We start from the raw sequence: 19743 nt of genomic DNA on the forward strand, positions 1-19743 counted from the left end.
TTTAAAAAGAGTTCTTCCCGTTGGCAAAATGCTCTGTGGGGTTAATAAGTAGATGGGATTGCAGCTGATCTATTCCAGTCACACCTCCTGGTCTAGCTGGGAGGCTCAGCAATGGATGCAGCTCACTAAAGACTAGATTAGAGTGATTTTCCCCCCGTTGCCTCACGGTGGGGCAGAGCCTGAACTCTGCGCTGTTCCCAAATCACTGAGGAATTATTTTCCAAATGGGTTGTTTGTTCGTTCTTTATCTGTTTTTGTGCCTTCTCTTTGCCATGAGGGAATAGATATTTTTGTTTAAAAGCTGTTTGCAGTCTCAGACTGTTGCTTTTATGCCATTAATATGGAGAAATCCCAAAATACTGCCCGTGGAGCCAGCTTTGCTTGCTGGATTATTGCAGCATGGCAAACAGGATGTCAGAGCAATGCATGGCAGAGCACTCCCTGGGAGCAGCTCTCTGGGTCCCTTGTCATCCCAGCTCTGGCTCTGCTCTCATCCTGGCTCTTGCTCCAGCTTGGCAAAGCCTTGGGACACAGGAACACCCACACAGCTCCTGTTTGATTCCTCCCTGCAGAGATGCAGTGAGTCCAGGGGGTTTTGAGGTGCTGAGGGCAGATAAGGAGCCAGAATGGTTTGGTGGCTGGAGGGAGGGAGAGGATTCATGTTGGTGCTCCCTCCCTGCTCAGCACCAAGTGGTTTTTCTTCTCTATATCCAGAGAGGATGGCTCTGGAGGATCCAGGGCTGCTGTGCTGTGCCATGCTGAGAACCTTCTTGCAAGCTGGAATCACCCTTCCCTCTTTAAATAAGTCCTTGGAGGATGCTGTTTCCCCCATTCCCACCTATAAAACAGGGCTGCAGCATCTTTCCAGCCTTGGGGAAGGGAAAGGGCAGGCTGGAGGTGGTGCTGAGCACAGCCTGAGGTGTCAGGGGTGCTGCAGGGAGGGATGGGTGCTGCCCTGACTGCTTCCAGCAGGCTCTGCCTACACACAGCTCCATTCCTGCTGTCAGGCCACTGCCCTGATGTGTGGAATTGTCATAATATTGATGGGGAGTTTGGCAAGTTAATTTTAAACCTGTCACTCCATCCCCTCAACGCTTCTCACCCCTTAACAAACCAGGGTGGCAGCGGGGTGAGCTGGCAGCTCAGTGCCATCCCTGTCAGGGCTGTTTTGGGAAACATTTCCACCCTATCATCCCCTCTGCACCTCGTGTGAGCTGCCCCTGGTGCTCTCCCAGCCGTGGGTGCTGCCTGGGACTGGGCTGGGGGGCTCAGCTGGGTGCAGCATCACATCTGGATGTGCACCTGGGGGTGCTTTGTTGGTGCCTCTGCTTGGAGCTCAGCCCTGGCAGGTACATCCTGCTTCCCCCCCAGCAACACAAATATAACGTCTGTAACTGGTTAAATTAACACCATCAGTTTTTTCCCCCTATTTTTCTCCCTCCCTTGGAAACCTCCAAGCACAGGAGTTATAATTGTGCTGTTTATTATTCCCATGCCGGCGAGCCAGCGCAGCAGTGCCTTGTTTACCTATTACCCTTCAGGCCGGGATAATGGATGGATCTCTTTTCCAGTGGCTGCCTTCCATTTCATTCATCTTTTTATTGTTTGTTGCTGCACTTCTATTACCTGTTCACAACTTTGAAGCCTCAGACACGCTGGTTGGAAGCAATGATGCCTTTCCAAGCCAGGCTAAGGCCTCACACCATGGTCCTGAGTAGCAGCTAAGGGGTTGTTAGGAGTTTAGCAGCCCTGTGGAGGTGGGATCTGTTGTGGGATGTGTGGGATGTTTCAGAGCCCTTTTGAGCACCTCTTCACTGGCCAAGCTCAGCAGTGAGATTTTACCAATCCAGTGTAGAAATGACTAATGCAATTAGCACAGCATTCCATCAGTTAGGTCACTGTCACATCCCATTTAACTTCAAAGTTCTCATCCCACCAAAAATGACAACAGGTTGTGTGGCTTTGAGCTGGTGCTGCCCAGTCTGCAGACACATGCTTCTGCAGCAGGTTGCAAGCATTTTTTATTCTTCTAGAAAGACAAAAGCAAGAATAGTGTCGGTGATACACTAAGGACAAGGCAGGGGTCCAGGGTGGAAGAGATGCTTTGTAATAGAGGTTGTTTACATCCTAGAGGTTCTCAGAGTGGCTCTGCACCAGGTGCAAGTAGGATTTAGGGAATGGGCCATTGCATCCGTGGTGAGTGTGGACATGGACATCACAGCCACCTCCTGCTGCTGCTGCCCCATCCCAGCTCCAGATGTGCCTCTGAGCTGCTCCATTTCATTCCTGTCTGTGCAGGTAGCAGGATAACCTCACACAGGGTCAGTCTCTGGTGTTTGGTCATTGCCTCTGAGAGCCTCAGTGCTCCCAGCTTATGCCTCAGCCCTAGTGAGAAGGAGAAGGAGGAAGAGAGATGGCCACAGTTGAAGCTGCCACCGTTGCCAGAGCCCAAAACCACTTGTACATCCTTGATTGTGGGATTTAGATTAGGAAGAAGTTCCTCAGAGAGTGGGCAGGCCCTGGCACAGGTTTCCCAGAGAAGCTGTGGCTGCCCCTGGATCCCTGGCAGTGTCCAAGGCCAGGTTGGACAGGGCTTGGAGCAGCCTGGGATAGTGGAAAATGTCCCTGCCCATGGCAGGGGTGTTGGAATGTCCTTGCAGACAGCAGTGCAGTCCAGAGCCAAGGCACTGCTGTCAGACATGGCACCAGCACCCACTGGAGCTGAATGTCACCCACAGGCTTTTGCTGGGCTCAGGGAGCACAGCTTTCCTTTCCCTGGCAGTGGAGCTGCTGCCCCCGCAGTGAGGGATGCCATGGAGCTGTTCCTCCCTGCACACCCCTGCTCCCCCAGCCCCGGCAGCACCCGTGCCTGCACAGATGTTTGTATTCTCTGCAGCTGATGAAAATATTCATTATCCTGTTAGCGCTGCTGCGGCGGGGGAAGCGCAGATTTGCATTCCCACAGCTGATCCCGCAGCGCACATGGAGCTGTTAGTGCAGATTGGGCAGTGCAGGGCTGTGCCCAGGCAGGGAGCTGTCCCTCCTGCCCACTGCCACACTGCCAGCCCACGAGGACGGCAGGGAGCAGTGCCAGGGCCGTGCAGGTATGGCATGGAGGCCAGGAGGAAGATGAGAGAGGGATGTGGAGGAAGGCAGCAGGCATTGGGGCTGGGGTGGGAAGCAGTGAGGGGCAGTGCTGGGCCCTGGGCAGGGTGGGTCCCAGTGTGGGAATGCTGCTGAGGTGTGTGTGTATGGGAGGATTGTGTCTCCCAGCTCTGGGAGCTTCATGTGGGATGGGAGGTGCAGGATCTGGGGGCTGCTCATCCCTTGGGCCAGGACATGGGCTCTTCCTGCAAAGAGCCTGCCCTGCTACTGTCAGTCTGTGGTAGAGTTATACCATCCTTGGAGGGATTCAAAAGGCATGTGGATGTGGCACCTGGGGACATGGTTTAGTGGTGGCCTTGGCAGTGCTGGGCTAATGGTTTAACTCAGTGATCTTAAAGGTCTTCCCCAGCCTAAATGATTCAATGTACAGGAGGGGAAGTTTGAGGGGTTGGCACTGGACACTTGCAGAATGCGAGTGGGGCTGTGCTCCCCTCCTGGGTTTGGCAGAGATGTGTGATCCATGTGCCACCTGCTCCTTGTCACTGCTCCCTTCGCTGCCAAGCCTACCTTCATTTTCCCAAGCTCCCATGGCACCTGGGAGTTTTCCCCCTTCCCTGTGCTGTGGGGAGCAGTCCACAGGATGGCCTCACTGACCTGCTGGCCCTTCCCATCTCTGGCTTTTATGATATCAATTATAGCTGGTGTTAGTGCTCAGTTAATCTGCGTTATTAAGAGATGCGGTGGAGATTGGATTTATAATAACAGCTCAGATTTATGGAGTACCTTTCATCCCAGGGGGTCCTTATAGGCTTTATAGCCTTGCAGTGGTGTACAGCCTTGCAGAGAGGAATTGCTGCTTCTTCCCTCCTCATCTCACATGGGCTGCAGCTGCTCCTGGGCCAGGGGAGCTCTGCACCCACTTGAGACACATGAAAATAAGGGTTATGTTCAGCTGAAAAGAGAGCGAGACAGGAGGATTTGAGGCAGTAAACTGTGATCACACAACTTTCAGATGTGATAGCAGCATTTTTCCACGGTGGTATGGGCACTGTGCTGGCCACCACTAGCTGGGCTGTGGCTTTGTGCTGCTCACACCATGGGGCCGCTTCAGTGTCACCTCCAGGGACAAGGCTGACATTTAGCAGCCCGTCACTGCTCTTCCTTGCTAGTGCCAGCACTGGTTGATGGAGATTCCCCATCCAAGGACTAAATCAGCTTGACATTGACTTAGCAATGCGAATCCTTGCTCCAGGCAATGCAGTCAGGAACAGTCACCAGCGTGGGGATATCTGAGAGCTCCACTGCTATGCCAGCTGTCAAGCCATACCTGCTTCTGAGATAGCAGCAGGGCTTGGATGCAGTCCTCAGTGTAGCAGAAAATCTTGTCTTCCTCCTTCCCATCCCAAGTGCTCTCTCCAGGGGTGGAGGATTTGCTGTTCTGCCTGTTGCAGTGTAACTCGTGACTGCATAAACATGAACGTAAGTGCTGGGTTTGGGCTTGGGCACCATCAGTTGAACCCAGTGTCCCAAAAGTGGTGGACGAGCTGTGCTGGGAGCCCTCCTGACCCTGTGGCATAAACCAGACCTCCTAAATCTACCACTGCACCATGTTCCTGGGCAGTGTGACCTGGTTTGGATGCTGGTGGCTCTGTGCAGAGGGAAGCAGGAGCAGGTGGTGGGGACAGACCCAGCATCCCTCACCCCCCTCCCTGTGCCTCAGTGATGCTCTTTGCTGCCGTGCTCTCCCCCTGCCTGGGCTGCAGGAGTTTCCCATGGGCTGCTGCCTTCAATAACAATTTCCTGGAGATGAAAGCTGGGGGCATTTGTGCCGGTTCATTTCTCCCCCAGCACGGGCTGAAGGAGCCCAGCACAGGCAGAACAGCCTGCGTGCCTGGCCCTGGCTTTCCAGGGAATGCTGCCATTTGCCATCTGTGCCTGTGCCCACGGGCAGCAGGCAAACATCTGGAAGGTGTGGCAGCTCTGCCACTTGTCATAAGGCAACGCGGGTGCGATGGCCGTGGAGCTGGGAGGAGGGAAGGGACATGGGAAGTGCTGTGAGGCACCTCGCTGAGCCCAGGATTGGGGCTTGGCTCCTGGCACCACGGTTCCCAAGGATTTGGGCAGGGGTGAGGTCGCTGCAGGTGCTGTCACCCCACCCCGTGCATGGTTTTGTGGTTCTGTAATTAACTTCACACACAGAAACACAACTCCGCAGATGCAGTCGCAAATCCCAGCTAATTCTCCATATGCTCTGGCTGTCTGACAGTGCTGCTGCTTATGGAAACGTCCCCTGCCTGGGCACTGCCTGTCCCTGTCCCTCGGGGACACCAGGCTGGCCATGGTCCATGCTGGTAGAGCCACGGGCTGGCCAAACACCCTGCATGGGCACCTCGGGTGGGCACTGGGGTCACCCTGGGCTCAGGATCCTGGCACAGGGATGCTGGCACAGCTGGAGCCCACGCTGGCATGCGGGAGGTCTGGTGTGGAGGGGAAGTGGGAGCATTAACTGCGCTGAAATGACATTGTCGGAGTGCCAGCATATGAAATGTTTGGTGGGATTGCAGCCCTGCCATTGCCTGTGGCTGTTTTTCTTCTGCTCCTAATGACTAATAGAGAGAAGACAAAACAATTTCTATTAGTTTCTCCCACGCCGCAGTGGGTTTCTTATTTTCCAAACCTCATTAGAGTTTGTAATACCATGGTGGTAGTCAAGAGCAGTCCGAGTCACCCTGGGGGGAGAGAAGAACCGAAGAGATATGATGTGCAGCCCAGTATTAACACTGCTCCTGGCTCATTTCCAAGGTCCCTCCTGATTCCTTTCCAAACTCTTACGCCTTATCTTCATCTTAAAGGTTAACGATGAAGCTTAGGAGAGGGGGAAAAAAAAAAAGAATTGTTTAAGATCTCAAATTGTTAAAGAGAATGGATGTGTGTGCTGAGTGGAGAGCTGGGTCTGCATTTACATTGGAAAGGCAAATATTAATATTAAAGGGCTGTGCTTGTGCTTCCCAGGGCACCGCAGCTGGGGTGTGGGTTTCCCTGGAAAAGCTGCTGGTGCATGGAGAAGCTACCATCTGCAGGATGCTGTGCCCAAATCCCAGAGGAAATGGGTGCAAGTCAGGCACCAGCCTCCTTGGGAAGCTCCAGCAGGCAGTCCTGGCTCCTCTGGAGTCAGTGAGAGTTTTGCATTTGTTGCCTCATTACAAAACAATGCCAAGGAAAGCGCCAAGCACGGAATTGCTGGAGGAGGAATTGCAAACAGCACCCAAATAGCCCACAGGAGAGGATCCACAGCCTTGGCTCAGCTCAGCACTGGAATCACCACCCACAGGACTTGTCCAGCTTGGCTCTGGCTCTCTCAGGCATGGACAAATCATTCTGTGCCCAGGTCATCTCGCAGTGGCCACAGCCTGGTGGGCAGGAGCTCTGTGAGCTGCTCCAGGAGGTCTGCCTGTCGTCTTCTCCATCAAATCGTAAAAGAGTTGCTGAACTTATGGAAGCTGACAAGGTCAGAGCCTTTGGCTGTCAGTGATGGCAAAGCTGATAGAGGGAGACACCTTGAAGAGCAGAGACATGGAGCAAGACGGGGATCCTCCTGGCAGACTCCAGCCCTTTGCAGATGGGCACATTTCTCTCCATCCACAGGTGTTGGGCATTCCCCAGTCAAGGAGGGATGGCACATGGCTCAGAGGTGTCATGGTGGCCTTGCCACCAGGTTCTAGGCTCAGGAAAAGGCTGCTGAGGGTGGTGAGGCCCTGGCACAGAGTACCTAGAGAAGCTGTGGCTGCCCCTGGATCCCTGGCAGTGTCCAAGGCCAGATTGGACAGGGCTTGGAGCAACCTGGGATAGTGGAAGGTGTCCCTGCCCATGGCAGGGGGTGGGATGAGATGAACTTCTAAGTCCATTCCAACCCTGTTGGAATCACAAATCTGTGATCCTGATTATTTCCCTTTTCTCCAGCCATGGGTGTTTCTCATTTTTGCTCACAGCTTCTCCATCTCTCCTCTCAGAGCAAATTCCTTTGTGTTTCCTTTAGAAATGGCTTCAGGAAAAGATGCAGTTTTTCTCCATGATGGTGAACATCACAAACCTCGTGTTCACTCTCAGTGCTGCAGTGGTGGACACCTCTGGCTGAGATTCCTTCAGTGCTTGGTGGCACTGCTGGGACTGTGTGGCCCAGAGAAGGGCTTCAGTGTTTGGGGGACGTTTGGAGATGGTCTGTGGGAAAATCAGGTTGAAATGGTTCAGTGTTGGTGGAGCACAATGCTGGGAGTGAGCATGGGAGCTCCCAGCCCCACACTGGATTTTGGGGCTCAGTCTGAGGGTGTGAGGAGGGGATGGTGCTGAGCAGCGCTCTGCAGACACCTCACACCAGCCCAGGAGCACCAGGGCTTCCCGCAGGCACTGCAGCCCCAGCGCTGGCATGATTTACCTCCTGAAACACCTCAATTTAAATGCTAATTCTCCCTGAACCAGGGGGTAAGGTGGTTATTGGCTATCGTCAGGCTGTTTATTGCTGGCACTGAAGTGGGACTCGCTGGGGACACGGAGGGATGAGCAGCACAGGGACAGGTCCTGCCTCAGCATCGAGGGATGCTGGTGGTGCTCTCCTCTCTCCCTGCAGCCTGCTCTGACACACATCATTGCAAACAGTGCTTTAGGCTGAGAGCTGGGGAGCTGAAGGGGCTCCAGAACCTGGCAAAACCTGACTGGTCTCTTCTCTTTTATCCTGCCTCCTTCTACAGCAGTGGGGCCTTGCTGAAATTAATGCTCAGTAAATTTGGAGTAAGTAACTGCTGCTTTGGAGGGTTTGCATTAAACCTTTATAATTCACCAGTGCCTGAGGTCATGGAGACATGCAGGGGGAGATTTACAATGTGCTTACCTTCTCCTAAGTGGCTGTGGCAACAGGACACCCTCTTTTCTGTTTCCCAGTGACTCCAGATCAATTTTTTTTTTGGTGATGACAAGCTAAAAGGAAGCTATTTCTCAACATCTCCGTGTCAGGCTGGGCTCTGCTGATCTTGCAGCCACCCCAGCAGGCAGCTTCTCCAAGGGAAATTTGGGTGAAAAGCTGGCACTAAATAACCTCAAATCCATCGTGTTCTCCCCGAGCCATTGTGGGACAGAAAGAAGTAAGATTAATAACTAATTCTTTGCTAGAGCAGGCGTCCTCTCAGACTTGCATAGCAGAAAGGGCAGCCCTGGCATAGGCACTTTGCTGAACATAAGCTTGCTGGATGATAATGTGATTAACATTTGTAGCTGTGCTGGCTCAGATAAGGGTAATTAAATCTCACGCTTCAGGGCATAAGCTAATCACTTGTGGGGTCATTTTATATATTATATATATGTATTTGCCCCTTAATGAACATACTTGCCCAGTTGCTGTGATGCAAGATGTGCATCCACTGCCAGTGATGGGTGCAGGCAGGAAGATCCATGTCAGCTGGTGCTTGGAATGTGCAGTGGGAGTTGTACAGCTGCAAGGAAGGTCTCCAAAAGGGTTGGTGGGCAGAGTCCATCCTCAAGGCCATTCCTGTGGGAGCAGAGTGCCAAGGGAGGAAGCCACAGCTGGTTGAGCTAAGGAGGAGAAGCTGCTCCTTCACCCAGCGGTGATGCTAACAGGAAAATGAAATGTATGTCAGCCACCAGCTGATCTTTCCCTGCTGGAGGCCGAAATCCCACTGCCAGCTTGGCTCTGGATTTCAGCATCTCAGCAAGGAGACACAATGCCCCAGGGTCAGCAGAATCGTGCTGTGGAGCAGGATCTGGAAGCCATGGCCCAATCTTGGAAGACCACAGCACTCCAGCTGCTCCCCAGTGCCTGCACTGGGCTCTTGTGCTCCCCCAAAACCCAATTTTGCTCTGGGACACTGCTCCTTTTTGGTGGCTGTGTGAGCTGCTGCCAGCACTGCAGAGCGCAGCGATGCAGCCCAGCACTGCACCACAGCTCTGCTGTGTGACCTTGGGTGTGTTAGTAAAGGGCACAGTCCCCGAAAACAGGGCTGGGTTGTCTGTGTGCCTTCAGGAGGACAGGAGAACAGTGGCACAGCAGGCTTTCACTGCCTGAGCCCTGCTCCTGGTACCTGAGCAGCAAATTGCTGTCACCCCAGCAGCACCCCGAGATGTGGGAGCTGCTGTCAGCTCTGTGTCACCCCAGGCAATGGGTGCCTTGTAGGACTCGGCCAAGGATACACCAAGTGTCCATCAAAGCCAGGCTTTTGAACTCAGTTTAATCCAGGTGACTGCTTTCCTCCTCAGCCCACCCTGCCACTATCTGAGCTCGCTAAAGCCTTTGGCCAGTTGACCTTTCCCAGCATCAGGCTCATTTATATGGAATCAGTTCCCTCCACGGCAGGCACGTGCTCTGGGTCAGATGCTGCTGGGGGAAGCTGCATTTCCTCATGTAATGACTCAGTGTGTGCACAATGCCTCGGGAGATGCTCAGATCCCCAGCAGGAGAGCGCTGTGCCCAGGAGTGCATTCCGTGTGCATCTCGCTGGAGAGAGCAGCGTGCTTGCTGCTCCACTGAGTCCTGGGCAGCTGCTCCACTGGGGAGATGCTGGAGGCACAACAGGAGACCCAGGAGGATGTTGTGGGGCTAGCAGGTTTGCCTGGCTTCCCACTGGAATAAAACCCCACAGCTGGCCCTGCACCCGTGCAGAGGTGCCGGTGGCTCGGCCGTGCCCCAGTTGGAGGCACGTGTGGCAGCACGTGCACAGGGATGTGTCACATCCCTCCCCTCCTCCGTGTCCCTGTCCCTTGCACAGAGCCCAGTGGCTTTGATCAGAGCTTCCAGAGAGCAAAAAGTCTGGCAGGGACTGTTTTTTGTGCCTCCACAGCGAGCAGCATGCAAGCCACAGGGTTGTTAAAGAGGCCCCGTGGAAGAGGAGCTGCAGCCCTCTGCCGGCTGTGGATCCATGGAATGCTGTGCCCTGGGCACATCCCGGCAGCAGTGTCCCCTGCCTGACTGTCCCCATCACCATGGAGGACTCTGCAGAGGGACTGGGCCATGCCTGGACCCTCTGCCCAGCAGGTGTTCCCCTGCACAGCTTTGGCTCCTCTGTGCCTTGGGGTGGCAGGGAGCAGGGGGCTGGAGATGGGAACAGCTGGAAGAGATGCAGGAAGGGTTTGGTAGCAGAAATGCATCATGGAAGAGCTAAATTGCCCTGCCTTGCACTGCTGCTCCTTCCCATGATGGAAGCACATTGTGGGCACCTGCTGATGCCTGTGGCCACTCCTTGGCTTCCACTTGCCCATGGTTTTTCCTTGGCCTTTCAAGTGTGGAGCAGTTGAACAAATGGATTACAAGAGTGATCCTGCAGAGCGTGGCTGTTCAGTAAATACCTTGTCACAGAGGCAGCACCTCTGAGCAGCAGCTGCTATGTGTGGGTCTCCTCATACCTTAGCTTCTCCCTCCTGAGCTGCCCACACAAGGACCACCAGCCACAGGGCTTTCCTGTTATGTGGGACAGCCAGTGACATTGTCCTCCTGGGCATGCCCTCCTGATCCTCTCACAGGTGGGATTTGGGGCTGGACAGGCAGGGACCCTCCTGGTCCCTGTGCACACCCCAGTGCAGGGTATGGGGCTGATCTGCAGAGAGGGGACAGTCCCCAAGCTCCACGGTGTCAGGTGGGCTCCTTGCAGCTGCATCTCACTTTCCCAGGGCAGCATCCCACTCTCCATGGCTTTGGGATTTGGCAGTGCTGTTGTTTCCCCTTTTCTGCTGAGACAGAGCAGCAGAGACACCAACATGCTTCTTCCCCTGTTCCCTACCAACTTGCCTAATTTTGCAGCCCTGTTTCCCACCACCCACACGGCTCCCAGCTCCAGCAGTAATTGCAGCTCCCCATTTGGAATTGCTGTGACAGCAAAGGGCTCAGGGCAGCAGAATGCTCCACCATGGGGATCCCATGCCCAGCGGGATCAATCGAAGATTTGTGAGTACGCTGTGAGTGAGAGGCTTTTCCCCTCAGACAAATAAAGCACTTTCTTGCACTGAGGCAGTGCAGAAAGTGAAGCTTCTGAGACACAATCAGATGCTGGTGGCTCTGAAATGGGGGTGTAGCATGAGGCAGGTTGCCTGTGCAGCCAGGGACTCATGGAATGGTTTGGGTTGGAAGGGACCTTGAAGATCATCTTGTTTCAACCTTTCTGCCATGGGCAGGGACACCTTCCACTAGACCAGGTTGCTCAAACACCCATCCAGCATGGCCTTTAACACTTTCCATGCCCCACTAGTGTGTCCCGACCTGCAGATGCTCATCTCTGTGCTCCTCACCTGCCTCGGGGCTGGGAACATCCCCAGGCTGGTTGCAGAGGGCTGTGGCTTCCTGCTCACCTCTGGTGCAGGTTGCAGTGGCCACATCCTGGCCCCAGACAACAGGAGGACCCCAGGGAGGTGTTCCCCAAAATCAGCATCTCTCTGCACTGGGACCCATGGGAGTGGCCAGGGTGTCCCCACTTGCAGGATGACCATGGGATGATGGAGCATTCCCCCAGGAACAGGCTGTGGAGGGGTAAAACCAGGGAAGGTGAGCAAAATCAGCAGCTGTTTAAAGGAAAATCTATTCCAAAAAATGCAGCTGGGGCAGGCAGTGCCAGTCTGAACCTCCCCCCAGCCCCTGGGGCTGACCTGATTTTGCAGGAACCTCCCTTTCTTCTGCTCTGCTGCCCTTTTGTCTCCACACCCGGAGGATGCGAAGCCTCCTGGCCTATATTTTGGCTCTAAGATCAATATTTAAAATCCCCCCTCCTGTTTCCTCGGCGCAGGCGCGACGCATTTCGCTTACCGGGGGAGGCTCGTCTCCCAGAGACCTGTCTGTTCACCATTTCAAATAATTTCCCTGGTACCGTTGTTCTAGAAACAATTCATTAGGGGCCTATTATACAATGTTCTACCTGCCAAGGTTAGAAAAGATCCTGCATGTGTGGTAAAATTGCACTGTGAGCTGTACACGAGAGTCGGGTTTTTTGTGCCTGTCTGTAAAATATACTTTTTCTGCCTTTCGGAGAGCGAGTCACTGGGGGTGAAACTGGGGGGTGATGATGCTGTCTGGGTGAGGAGCCCCAGCAGGGCTTGGTCACAGTCCAGACAGAGATGCTGCAGATGTGGAAAGGGGCAGTTTTAGGGTGTAGCAGCCATTCCTCTCTCCTTACCCTCTCTCCAGTGGCCCACTTGAAAAATCTGGGCCAAACCCAGTGGCCAGGTCCCCAGGCTGAGAGCAGTTTTCATATTTCCAGAGTGCTAATGGAGCTGCTGTCCCTGGGGAGCTCATTAAGCATCACCTCAGAGGGCTGCACAGCCAGGGCTGGCTGGTGGGGAGGCTGCAAACCCCATCCCCTGGTAGGGCTCCTGCTCGAGGAGATGTCCCCTACCCTCCCAAGCCGCCTGTCCCCATGCCACCAGGGCGGCTCAGCGCCTCTGCCTGGCCGTGCCCTGCATCGTTGCTTTGCAGTTGTCTTTTTCTCTCTGCAGGGAGAATAACTTCATCAAGGACTTCCCCCAGCTGGCTGACGGGCTCCTGGTGATCCCACTGCCCGTGGAGGAGCAGTGCCGTGGTGTCCTCTCGGAGCCCCTTCCTGACCTCCAGCTCCTCACTGGTACGAGCTGCCCCTGGATTCAGTGTCCCTGGGGAGAGTGCAGCAGTAACAACCCCTTCTCCCACCCTGCATCCCAGTGTGGCTCCTGAGGGGCATCATCACCCCCTTTGTGCCATCCCTCCCATGTGCCTGGGGCAGAAATCACCTGAGGGATGTGTGAGTCCATCTCTGGGAGCTCCTGGCAGCCACAGCCATCCCAGTGCTGCTCCTGCAGCAATCTGGGGATGCCACAGCATCAGCACTGGGGTTTGCATCCCTCCCACCATCCCATTCCTCACCCCTGGGGCACACAGCAGGATGGGAGCTTTAAGCATTCCCCAGTGTGGTCACCACTGGTCACTCACAGCTCTTCCTTTGCAGGGGACATCAAGTACGACGAGGCCATGGGTTACCCCATGGTGCAGCACTGGCGGGTCAGGAGCAACCTGTACAGGGTGAAGCTCAGCTCCATCATCCTCTCTGCAGGTGAGTGACTCCAGGGGCAGGGAGATGTGTGTCTGCATGGGTGGGTGGGGATTTTCTGCCCCAAGCATCTCACTGGTGTTTTCCACCTCCATGCTCTGTTCCCAGCACTGCTGCAGAGGCAGGCAGGGAGATTCTTCTCCTTTTTTACTGGGGGGGAAACTGAGGCAGGGAGTTTGTGCAGCAGGAGGTGAGGTCAAAGCCAGAATGAAGCCAATAAGCAACACTGGCAGGGAGGATTTTTTTTTTTTTTGGGGGGGTGGCTGTGTATTTGTGTGTGTGCAAAACCCAGTAAATTCTTTAAAAAGAGGTTGTTTCAAAAGCAACCAAAGCACTTGGAAAAGCAGGTCATATAAAGCAGGGAGTCACAGATGAAGAAGGGGTGGGTGGGAGGATCCTGCAAATGTCAAAACATTTCACTGCCACGTTTTTATAGCTACACATTTTGCTTCAGAAATGCTGAAACATTTTGTTGCGACCTGAAATGTTTTGCCTTTTCATTTCAAAATAGCATTTTTTTATTTAAAAATCAACGAGTTTTTAAATGGAGCGAGAAAGAAAAAAAAGATTTAGCGCTAACAGGCTACACAGCCCCAAAATGAAATAACCTGCTCGGAGCTGAAAAAATACGTGGGTTCATCTCAAAATGAATTCTTCTGGCTTTTTTTATTAAACCAGCCTTCTCTTTCAATAAACCAACCAACCAACCAGCCAAATAATCTCATTTTGGTGACAGTTATGACGTATTTTCTTGCAGTATGTTTTCCGTTCCGCCACTGAACCAAAACGGTGCTTTCAGCCAGCTCTAAGTGATGCTGAGGTGCTGTGAAGTCACCAATGTCTCCAGGATATTTCACCTCCCCAGAGCAGCAAGGGTCCCTGTCCTTGTCCCATGCCAGAGGTCCCTGCTGTCTGTATGGATGCTGCTCAAGTGATGCCCTGACCTTTGCACACCCACAGAGCTGCCACCAGCCCTGCCCTGTGTGTCCCTCTGGGCTGTCTCCAGCTTTCCTAAAAATAGTTCCTAGTTGTGCTGGGTGTTTGCACTAGGGATGGAACATCTCTGGTTGTGGGTACAGCCAAGCAAAGGCCAAGCACGTCCTCTGGGGAGAGTGTTAATGATGTGCCAGCAGCCTGATAAACAGACTGGAGCTGGCAAGGGTGTGTGTGTGTGTGTGTGTGTGTGTGTGTGTTCACATGTGTTCACATGCACATCCCTGTAAAATCATCTGAGGGATCTCTTAGGGAGAGGAACCACAGATGGAAGTCTGTTGCATTTGTTTGCTGCTTGTGGTGTTAATGAGTGATGTAGAGACTTCAGGCAGGTGCAAAGGAGAGTTTTATTGGAAAAAGCTTGGGGTTTTAAAGTAGTTAATTGGTTATCAGTTTACATAGTTTTAAGGCACGATAAGCCTAAGTTAATCAACTACCAGACACCATGAGGTGGACACACAAATGTTACGCAGTAGTTTTTTAGGTGGACACAGTCGTGTGTAGCAATTTCTTAGGTTCTTACATCCCTCTGTTCCAACTGAATCATTCTCTCATAATTCCCCTCTACTTAGCTTAAATGACATGCCGAAGCCATGTTACAAAACCCTTTCCTTTACAAAGCCTTACCTATCAGTAACAGAAGTCAGAGCCACAGCCTAGGGTGATAAAAGGTTGTGGATTCCAAAGGATGAGGTGGAGGCAGGAGAGGAGGCACTTCACCCATGTGGGGCCTTGTATGACCTGAGCAGGGATCCTCTGGGGTCCCTCCCTGGGCTAGTGGCTGCCAGCCCTGCCTGGCCAGCCTGCCCATCCCCTCCTCCCTCCCACAGGCTTCTCAAACATCCTGAAGATCCTGAACAAGGACAGCAGCCGGGAGGAGCTGCTCTCCTTCATCCAGCAGTTTGGCTCCCACTACATCGCAGAGGCTCTGTACGGCTCCGAGTTCAGCTGCACCATCCACTTCCCCAGCAAGAAGGTCCAGCAGCAGCTCTGGCTCCAGTACCAGAAAGGTGAGGAGGGTGATGGGAGCGGGCAGGGCCACAAACACCAGGTGTCATGTGCTGGTTTTCATCATCACCCCCTTTCCTATGCACAACCATCACCACGCTGGCCAGAGGGCTCAGGCAGGAGGCTTGTCCCAAACTGAGTGCCCAGTGTCAGGTGGCACATGTCACTGGCAGCATCCCTGAGCCACCCTGCCTGCTCCTGCCCTTCATCCTTCCCCAGGGTGGCCCCTGCACACCAGGGGTCGGCTGATGGAGATGTGACACAAATGAGCTGTCTCAGAATGGCTTTGTTTTATTGCTTGTGACAATGACGGTCTTTAAGGAAGTGCATTAAATCAATAGCAGACTCATTGTGCTACACCATAAATAACGAGACACATCATTAAACAGGGCAATAAACTTCAGGACTTTGAAGTAATACAATTAGGTTATGTTTATAAAAACTCCCTTATCGCTGTAGCCTTCCATTTGCCAATTCATCTCTCTCCTCTGGGGACTTGGGGATATTCCCCAGGTCTGATACTTTCCTATTTGAAAAACATCTGTGGTGTATCATAGAGCCTATCTTAGGGCTGATGGTGCCAGAGATCTTTAGGGCACTTGCATACTGCTCTGGTGGCACTGCCAAGAGCAGCCTCACTCCCTAGAACCCGGAGGAGAAAGGTGTCCTCCCACACGCTGCCTCCCTTGCTCTTGGCTCATTTTCTTTGTTTTCCCAGAGCAGCCCGTCTTGTAAGCGTATTTATAACACCCTGTACTCGTTTGTTTGGGTTTTAAATAGTGATAAATGAAGTTTGCCATAGCAATGCCCCTGTTTAGCAGGAGAAGGCACGTGGAGGTGGGTTGTTTATGTATTCATGATGTTATTAATCATTCAGGAGCACTCCCTGCAGTCCAGGGGCAAATGTGTTGGTGGGGAGCAGAGCCCGAGTGCCCCATGGTCCCAGCACCACCCCTCAGACAAGGGATTTTCAGGAGAATGAGAGGTGGGAATGAGAGGCAGCTGCTGCAGACCAAGGCTGGCATGAGCATCACTGCTGTTCCACAGTGCTGGGGCCAGAGGGGACATGAACAGTGCTTGATCTGCTGGTGAAGTATCTCTTGTTCCCTCAGTGCCACCTTCCCCATGGCCAGGGGCAGTGGTGTCTCAGCTACAAAGGGCCTGACGGCAAAGCAGTGTCTCACTGACAGAGAAGTTTCCTTTTTAGTCCATGGTATGCAGCTGGCTGAGGTGGATCCCTTGCTTCCCACCCAGCTCCTGCCCATGCTGCTGGAGCTGCGCCAGGCTGCCCTGGCATTTGTGGGGCGCCCAGAGCATTCTTCCCCACTGCCTGTGGAGCACCAAAGCACTCATGGGACTCCAGGGATGCCCTGGGGGGTTGCATGGAATGCCTGGACACAAACCTTTGACTCCTGACTGTGCAGCATTTGGGCACTGGGCACTGTCCCTGACCTTGTGCTTTGTGTGGCTCCATCAGTGGCTTCAGTAGCTGGGGGGGTCGGGGAGGTTGAACTTTGGGGCTGTGAGCAGTGCAGAGGTGCTAGTGTTGTATTTTACCTCTTTGATGGCCAGAAAATGCTCTTGGAAGGACACTGAGGATGTTCAGAGCTCTTGGGGAGATCAGCTTGTGGACAGAGAAAGTGTCATGGGAAACCCAGGGTGCTCTCTTGGAGAAATCCCATTTAGCCAAGAGAAAGAGCTTGCTGTCCATGGTAGATGGATTTTATTCCCAGCTTTTCTACTGATTTACCCTCATTTTTCCAATGACATAAGGCAGACAGAATAAATAGCTCCAGCTAGACAACTCTGGATGCCTTCTCCATTCAGAACAGCTCTGGCCTGCCGGGCTCCCCGCTGCTCACCAGCCCGTTCCGAACTGCTCAGCGAGCACACATATGCATCAGCTCTAATAAATATAAAAGCAGGGCCAGAATAACTGTAATTTGTTAGTGGACAAAGCAGGTTGCAGGAGGAGGGAGGGAAGAGAGTCTCGAGCTAATTGGAACGACACCAACTCCGAGAAAAATGCACATTACGGGGTGTTCGCAGCATCGCGCGAAATTATTTTAATATTTTAATCAACTTCATAAATCAATCGGCAGGCCTCAGGAGGAGGCCTCCAACAATAAAGGCTCAATCTGCGCATCGAGCACTAATTGAAAACATGGTTTTGAAGAGAAGCTCCCGCCGCTGGTGCCAGGGCAGATTTTGGCTCTGTGCCGGGGCTGGAGCCACCCGAATGCTGACAGAGCTGTGATGTGGGTCAGTGACTGCAGAGCTCTTCCCTCAGCCAAGGGCATGGAAAGGGATCTGGCTCTGGCCAGGGACAGCACCAAGTGGGCAGCCTGCTCTGCCTGGAGCAGTGACAAGTGTTCCCCTTCCTCCTGCAGGTGGATGAGGTGTATGTGGGGGATAATGAGGTGACAGAGCAGCCTGTGCTTGTTCCTCAGGATTTGCCAGAGTGAATCCTGCAAAGGGACAGCCAGACAGGCATGGTGGCACAGCTGTGGCACACTGAGCACTGTGCTCTTCAGGGCAGGCATGGGAGCATCCCCCAGGCTCCCTCCCAGGAGCAGCCTCAGTCCGTCAGCACACCACAGCAAACGCCAATTTTACTTCATGCAGAGTGATTAAGAGCCCATTTTTTGGGCTGCTTCCTCTGGCTCCGTGCAGCCAAGCAATGCTTTAACACATCGAGTGGCCTCCAAGCAGGGCCCTTGCTATCGACCCAGCCATTGATCTGTGCCACAGGAGCCCACACTGGTTTTCTTCCCCACTGGAGCCAGCCTTTAACGCTGATGGCACCTCATTAAGTTGGTAGCGGTTGTGTGAGCACCTTCGTTTGGCAGCTGGGACAAACATGATGTCCCCAGCCAGCTCCTGCTGTGTATAAGAATGTGCTGGGCCTGGCAGGATGGAGGGAACTGGCTTTGTCACAGGCCCCGTGCTGCTGGGCTTTGGATTTCTGGAAAAACCAGTGTGGATAACGCCTCAGAGTGCTGGCTGCTGCTGAGCAGTGCCTCCATGGCATCCAGGCTTCCTCTTTTTCCCCTTCTGTCCCCACAGTCCCTAGGTTGGGGTGGACAAAGTGTTGGGAGATGACACAGCCAGGACAGCTGACCCAAATTGTGTTATTCCACACAGCACAGTGCCATGATAATAAAACTGGAGGTGGAGTCTGCGAGTCAACCCCACCTCAGAGACTCAGAAAATGTACAGGAGGAAAGAGAATGATCCCCAGCAAATCCAGCAAATCCACCTGCTGGGAGCTGCTTCCTTCACTGATAAAAGTTTATCAGAGAGCTGGTTGCTCTGTGGTTCCTTATTCTGGCTGGTGAGGAGGAGAGCTTGGTTAGGGAAGGGAAAGAGCTGCTCTGATTGCAAAATCTGACAGCCCTGGTGAGATTTCTGCAAGAGCTGTTCCAGCTTGCTTATTCCCACTGGAGAAGCCCAGCTGGGAAGCAGGAAGGGATGCTGATGGGCTCAGGATATGTGTGCATGGGTGGGGGAGATCCAGAGGGTTTCACTGCCCAGCTGGGAGGTTACCTGAGGTCTGCAGTGAGGGAAATGTTTGTTTTTCTTGAACTTCCTATGATCTCTAGATAGAGTTTCCTTGGCTGAGGTTCCCTGGCCGCGTTGGGTGCTCAGCAAGCTCAGCCTGTGGCTGCTGCAGATGGGAAAGATGTTCATGTTCCTTCTCAGTAATTGATCCTTTATGGGAATATTCTGTGGAGGGGCTGTGTTCTGGCAGATCCTGTCACATTCCCTAAGCCTTTCTGCCCTCTTCCCTCCCCTGTATTGCTTCTGTTCTCTGCACCACACTCCACTGATTTCATTTACCTGTAAGAGGTGAGTTTTCATGATTTGTTGTGCATTCAGCAGTTTTGACAAAAGATCTTCATAAATTACATTTATCTTCATAAATATACTTCATAAATTTAAGGCTAGAGCCTGGAGTTCTGCTAAAATAGCAGTCCATATCCCTCTGAGTAGGGCCTGTGGCTCCCTCCTGTCCTTTCAAGGCTTTATTTATCTCCCTTCAGGTCTGATACTGCCATTAACACAATTAAGATTGAACTAGTCCACAGGAACCTTTAGTTTTCCTTTCCTAGATACAATCAGGTGCATTAAGATAGCTGTAAAGTGAGGTTTGCATCTATTAAAGGAGATAATGGGTTTGCCTTGTATCTGCTAGGTCAGAAATAGAACACACAGAATTTCCCTGGTTTTGAGATCTGTCCCTATAAACAAGCACTCTATTACCTTTTTAACACTCTTACTTGGTTGGTTTCTGTCATTATAATTATTTCAAACCCTCAGATTTCAACGTTTTGTTCGGAGGAGGTAAAAACAATCTAGCTGGTTGCCATGAAATTTAGTTTAGACTAAAATATGTGCTGTGACTCAGTCTGCTAAATGACCTTATGCACTGCTCATTGTAATCCAGAATTGCCAGGCAAGTCGAGTAATTAGTTGTGCAAAATGAAATAACTTTAAATCCTCGCATTGAGTAATGACCCAGAAAAATCACTTAAGCTATACAATAGAAACGACTCAAAGCATCTGG

The 19743-nt window shown here is 52.7% G+C and overlaps 1 protein-coding gene across 5 annotated transcripts in view; it reads left to right on the forward strand.

Moving 5' to 3' along the window:
- ASTN2 (astrotactin 2) overlaps window positions 1–19743 on the forward strand; it is a 370770-nt gene that overhangs the window by 245291 nt on the left and 105736 nt on the right. For all 5 annotated transcript variants that reach the window (XM_085077209.1, XM_085077207.1, XM_085077208.1 and 2 more), the window contains 3 exons: window positions 12589–12713; window positions 13074–13178; window positions 14999–15178. In XM_085077209.1, coding sequence (XP_084933335.1) covers window positions 12589–12713; window positions 13074–13178; window positions 14999–15178 — 410 coding nt within the window. The remainder of the gene's footprint in view (window positions 1–12588; window positions 12714–13073; window positions 13179–14998; window positions 15179–19743) is intronic.

Source organism: Lichenostomus cassidix, chromosome 17 (assembly GCF_008360975.1).
Source record: "Lichenostomus cassidix isolate B80296 chromosome 17, HeHo_3.0, whole genome shotgun sequence".
Classification (NCBI taxonomy): Eukaryota; Metazoa; Chordata; class Aves; order Passeriformes; family Meliphagidae; genus Lichenostomus; species Lichenostomus cassidix.